General features: G+C 39.7%; 1 protein-coding gene across 1 annotated transcript in view; it reads right to left on the reverse strand.

Annotated features, from left to right (window-relative positions):
• Positions 1–2,049, reverse strand: part of gtpbp10 (GTP-binding protein 10 (putative)) — a 36,890-nt gene extending 34,841 nt beyond the window's left edge. The window contains exon 1 of the mRNA XM_061955853.1: positions 1,932–2,049. Coding sequence (XP_061811837.1) covers positions 1,932–1,982 — 51 coding nt within the window. The 5' untranslated portion in view covers positions 1,983–2,049. The remainder of the gene's footprint in view (positions 1–1,931) is intronic.
• Positions 2,050–6,492: the final 4,443 nt, after the last annotated feature.

A 6,492-nucleotide genomic window follows, 5' to 3' on the forward strand; every position in this document is an offset into this window, starting at 1 on the left:
GGACGCAGATTTTTTTTTTTACCATTTGCGGCCCACAGCTAATGTTTTAAAGGCCCACGGCACATTCTAAAAATACTATTAAAATAAACAAAAACATAAAAGTGAAATAAAAAAGCTTACAGGTGAAATGTAATTTAGAAACAGTTGCAATGTTGACTAATAAAATAAAGCTGTTTTTTTCTTTCAAACGGTCATTGCTCAAAACATAATATTGAATCAAAATCAATGTTATGAATTATTGATCTATCAAAGGTTTTGATCACATCAAATATTCCACTTTGAAAAATAGTTTTGGTGGAAAATTTTCCATGTTTTGTGTTTGCCATAAAAAACTGTTTTTTCTCCTCAAAAAAGGGCAAAAAACAAACAAACAAAAAAACTGCATAAAAAAACTAAAACATTTTGAAATGAGGAGTAGATCTGAAGTTGATGTAGATTTAAGCGTTAAATATAAAATGTATGTATGCCCTGGCACACCATTATCATCATTTCATGACCGAAGCAAAACACTTTTTACACTTTTATACTGAAATAAATACACCATCTTATTAAATAAAAACATAGAAAAAACTACCAGCAGCGGTAAAGTTCAGATCCATGAAGGAAAGAAGAAAGTGTATGAATGTTAATAACTGAATACATTTACATATGCATACACATTTGTTTTCTTTTGTATTATTTTATTTAATGAATTAGGTAACGTTTATGACAACCGTTTTCCAAAACACAATATAGAATGTGAGATATAACAGGATAATGCATACATTAGTCATTTGTTTTCAAAACGCTTACAAAAAAGTGGGACCGGGACCCCATTATGAAAATTCCTAGCACCAACACTGCTGTCAACAGAGGAGAAAAAATACTTTATTTAAATAAATATATTATTTATACAGCAAGTTCGAGTATCATTGGCAAATTTTCACCTAGTCCCGGTGTTGTACCGAAATCTGTTACCCATTGGAATTTGTAACTCCAGGGGGCGATGTTCCCATGGCGTTTGTTTGATGGTTAAACGGCAAGCCCAAAGAGGAGGAGAAGAAGAACGCTTGCGTAAATGGCGTAAACTATCCTTAATGCTGAAACGTCAGTTGTCAGAATTTCAGCATTAATAAATTACACATATTCTGGAAATCAATGACTTACTTTCATTATAGTATGAGTCCATTGTATCAGCTGTTGATTCTCTCTCACACATACATTTTCCGGATTAAAAGCTATCATGGAATGAAACGTCAGTTGTCAGAATTTCAGCATTAAAAAATTACACATATTCTGGAAATCAATTATAGTATGAGTCCATTGTTATTATTAATGCTGAAATTCTGACAACTGACGTTTCAGCAGGATAGTTTACGCCATTTACGCAAGCGTTCTTCTTCTCCTCCTCTTTGGGCTTGCCGTTTAACCATCAAACAAACGCCATGGGAATATCGCCCCCTGGAGTTACAAATTCCGATGGGTAACAGATTTCGGTACAACACCGGCCTTGGCACGCATGTGTCCTCTTTTGGGGATTTCAGAATATGGTCAGCCTATTATATCCTGTATAACCTTAGCCGTCTTAGTGTAGAGGCAACCTAAGTTAGCAAAGGAAAACAATTTTTTTTAGAGAGTATCAAATTACATTGTCTGTGGCGAACATGAGGCTCACTATGCAACACTTCGAAACCCCGCGTGTGGTGCTGTGGAGTATTTAACGCTTTTATGTGCCTGATGTGTTTTCTTATTTAAAAATAATAAAGATACAAAACGGCGAATAACCTGCAAAAACACTTTACTCATTCAGCAGTTACATTGACTGTTTTACACAAGCTTGATGCAGTTTGCTAGCTAGCTAGCAAACAGCCCCTGACCACCACTTCTACTAATGTTTAGCAAAAGCTGCTAACTATAGAATCTTAGTATGAAGTCTTCCCAGCAATACTTACTTTCCGGAGGCAAACTCTACTCAGTTGAACCATGTTTGGTAAGGTGGTCATGAAGCAGATAACAAGCGTGAGCTAGAAGGACCGCTGGGGGCGGTAACTGTGTCGCTGACTATCTACGTTATGTTGTGTCGTTCGCGAACGATTCGTTCGAACGAACGAATCATTTGAGTGAACGTACTGAACCGAATCACTTCATGAACTGATTCGTTCCTTTCTCAGTTCAGTTGAGCTCCGCCGCGACCATGCCGGTATGAAGTGGAAGTGGCGCATTCTGTGACTCACTGAACCCTCGACGTCGGCGAACGACGCAGCCAGCTACTCATCATGGGGGCGGGGGGAGGGACTGAGCGAACGATTCGTTCACCGCGGATTAACGGCATGAATCATTCAGTGAACGACAACGCTCTCGCTCTCTGCTTGCCCCAATGCCGCGAGTGATTCTCCTCCCGTCGCGGGGATATGTTTCATGCCATTGGCATCCGCTCTCCATTCATTCTCCAAGCTAACGGCTAATGTTGACTCAAGCCACATGAAAAAAACACACACACGCGCCCCGTCCCCATTATTTCAACACATAAAGTTATGAGAGTAGAGGAGACAGAAAGAAACTCAGTGCAGGGCAAGGCTGAGCAGCAGCGACGCGAGGGGAGGGGCGGGGGGTAAAGTGTAGGGCAGGCTGTTTTGAGAAGATTTAAAATAAAAATAATAACTAATATATGTACACATACACAGGCTATTATTTACACAGTTTTTGTAACAAAAATAATCGGCTCAGCTCATCCAAAGTCACCCAGCTTGTATTTTTAAATGCAAATCTGGAGTAGGGGCAAGATCTTTGGACGAAAATACCTTGAAAGAGAACATAATGTGCAAGAACAATCTTTCCTTTGTTTGACACTTTTGCTGTGTGTGTGTGTTTAGTTTCTTGATTTTTATATTATTTAAGCTATTTATTATTTATTTTCTTTTTTTATTGCATATTTAAGTTGATATTTCCATTTTTATATTTTTAAATGTAAGCTACAGAAATTTTAGTTTTAATGTTGGCATTTCTGGCACTTGGTTTAATATCCATCCATCCATTTTCTACCGCTTATTCCCTTTGGGGTCGCGGGGGGCGCTGGAGCCTATCTCAGCTACAATCGGGCGGAAGGCGGGGTACACCCTGGACAAGTCGCCACCTCATCGCAGGGCCAACACAGATAGACGGACAACATTCACACTCACATCCACACACTAGGGCCAATTTAGTGTTGCCAATCAACTTATCCCCAGGTGCATGTCTTTGGAGGTGGGAGGAAGCCGGAGTACCCGGAGGGAACCCACGCAGTCACGGGGAGAACATGCAAACTCCACACAGAAAGATCCCGAGCCCGGGATTGAACCCAAGACTACTCAGGACCTTCGTATTGTGAGGCAGATGCACTAACCCCTCTGCCACCGTGAAGTAATATTTGTTTTGTTTTATTTGAGGTAGCCTATTTATTTTCTTTTTGTTTGCACATTTAAGTTGATATTTTCTTTGTTATATTTTTAAACGTAGGCTACAGAACATTTAGTTTTTATGTTGGCATTTCTGGCTCTTAATTTATTTGTTTTATTTTGAAGGTATTTATTTTCTTTTTGTTTGCATATTGAAGTTTACATTTTCTTTTCTACAGAACATTTAGTTTTTATGTTGGCATTTGTTAAGGGTTTCTTAATTTAATATTTGTTTTTGCACTAAACAAACGAGGCCTATTTATTTAACTGTTGATTGCAAGCATTTTAGTAGGCTATTACTATTTTTTTTATTTCCCACTTTTATTTATTTCTTATTTTCATTTCAGTGCAATAAAACATATTTAACAACCAAGACATTTAGTCACACTTTGTTTATTGGACAGGCCGGAAACGCACACACAGTGTTTTTAAAAGTAACAGAATCTCTACTACAGCTGCAATGTCTGTTTGCGAACGTCAAGGGGAGTCTGTCAGGGCAGAGAGCGATTCACGTCTGTCGCCCTCTGTCCCACAGAACTGTAGTTGAGTGATTCAGATTCGCTTCATGAACCTACAAGAACTGACTGGTTGTCGCTGAGGACGTGATTCAGGTTCGCGCTGCACTCATACACCCATTCAGAATCAGGATTCGCGAACCTACTGACACAGAGAACTGACTGTGTCGCGGAAGATGACGTCACATTGAGGCTCTCGTTCAGTCACTGTGCGTGTCGTTCATTGGGTGCTGAGGGCTTGTGTTGTTCGCGAACTGACACACACCGAGATCTGCTGCTGGGGAATCTGTTACTGACTGACTCGTGATTCGCCGACCTGCACACAGAACTGCTGCTGCAGAAGTGATTCACGTTCACGTACTGAACTGTGCTGACGTGTCACTCACTGCCAGTGTTGGGACTAACAAAGTAACGCGTTACTGTAACGCCGTTAGTTTCGGCGGTCACTAGTAATCTAACGCGTTCATTTTTATATTAAGTAACTCAGTTACCGTTACTACATGATGCGTTACTGCGTTATTTTACCTTATTTTTTATGTAGTATCGGCGAGAAACTGAGGATCTGAGTGTGTTTTATTGCAGCGAAGCAATGACATGCTTCTGATTCTTCCTCTGCGCTCTGTGTGTGTGTGTGTGTGTGTCTGGGTGTGGGAAGGGGAGGGTAGGGGAGGGGGGTGCGCAATACAACGTAAACCGTTGGCCAACCAAAAAGTAACCACAGAACACTATACGGCAGTGACGTGCAGTCACTAGAGGCAGGTGAGGTGCCATCATGGAAAGAAAAAAAATGTAAAAAGAAAAAAATATATATTAAATTGTTAAATGTATCCAGTGATTATACTATAAAGTTATTTTCCATTTAACTTCACCAGTTTTAGATTATTTTTATTCAAAATCGCTGAATTTTCACATTTGCCGTTCAAATACTGAGAAGAGAAGGTGCGGTAATCAGCAGCCAGTCGAGGCGCGTTACTCAGTGCCTCAACATGGATTGCGGACTCGGCTAACTGCTGGTCTGCTGTGCAGTGAGACTGTATTGCTATATGAACTATATTATACATTTCCATAGTTTAGTTAGCTGAGGTATATAATGTACAGTGTATTTTGTCAACAACTGTATGTGTGTAAAGTATTTCTTGTGCTGAGCGATCATAAAACGGCTGCAAAAGACGCACTGGCTGAGGCTCGCCTCCTGCACCCCCGCTGTAGAATACACGGTAATGTTGTGTCGTTTGCGAACGATTCCTTCGAACGAACGAATCTTTTGAGTGAACGTACTGAACCGAATCACTTCATGAACTGATTCGTTCCTTTCTCAGTTCAGTTGAGCTCCGCCGCGACCATGCCGGTATGAGTGGAACTGGCGCATTCTGTGACGTCGGCGAACGACGCAGCCAGCTACTCATCATGGGGGCGGGGGGAGGGACTGAGCGAACGATTCGTTCACCGCGGATTAACGACATGAATCATTCAGTGAACGACAACACTCTCGCTCTCTGCTCTGCTTGCCCCAATGCCGCAAGTGATTCCCCTCCCGTCGCGGGCAGGCCCGGCCCTAACCAATCTGGCGCCCTAGGCAAGATTTTAGGTGGCGCCCCCCCACATCGGCAGTGAAGTGTATATACTCACAAGAACCCCGAATAGCTTTGTCTTTGACCTTTTTTTTTTTACTTACAACTATACCTAATATATAAAGGGGTGGAAAAGTGACGATTACCTGCAGGGCAAACATTAGCTAACCAGAAGGCAATAACAATGTAAACAAAAAACACCTGCTTAAAAGATCTAATACAAACATTTATATGCACGTACAACACTTAGAACTTTTAGCATATCAGTATGTGGAATTAAATGATGGAATGGATTAAGTAAAGAAGTTAAAAATTGTACTGATATGATCCAGTTTAAGAGGTTGTTCAAAATAATAGTGCTTACAGAGTACAAAGAAGAAGAATTATGAGAAATACTTTCAACCTTATTGAAAATAAGATATTCTTCATCTCAGTATGTTAATAATGACTGAATTAATTAATTACATATTACAAAACTGTTGTATACTAATTCATAGATGTTATTTTATTATATAAAAAGGTCAGTAAATGATTCTATATATTTGTAAACGCTTTGAAATGGGAAAGGGGTAGGATTAAATAAGCTTTGCTTCTTCCTACTCCTTTTCGTGCATGATGTAAAATGAAATGATATGAAATTGTGTGATGTATTATGATGTAAGTGTGTTCATGTTCGAAATAAACTAAAGAAAGAAAGAAATGTCCCTGAGGAATGTAAGGTGGGAGTACTGTAATTACCTAACGTTACATTATTATTTTCCATAACAATTTAGCCCCCTCCACAATATTAACCCGACGTTAAAACAGAACTAGCTATTTATTGATTAGCAATTGCCGAATCATGTAACATTTGCTTTTTAGCATTAAGCTAATATTAGCTTAATGCTAAAAAGCCAGGTTACTATCACATTCTGTAACAGACAAATAATTTCATGTAGGCTAACGTTACCTACCTGCTACCTCTGTCTTTTCTCGTTTCTCCTCCTCTTCTTT

The sequence above is a fragment of the Nerophis lumbriciformis genome, linkage group LG04 (assembly GCF_033978685.3).
Source record: "Nerophis lumbriciformis linkage group LG04, RoL_Nlum_v2.1, whole genome shotgun sequence".
In the NCBI taxonomy this organism is placed as follows: domain Eukaryota; kingdom Metazoa; phylum Chordata; class Actinopteri; order Syngnathiformes; family Syngnathidae; genus Nerophis; species Nerophis lumbriciformis.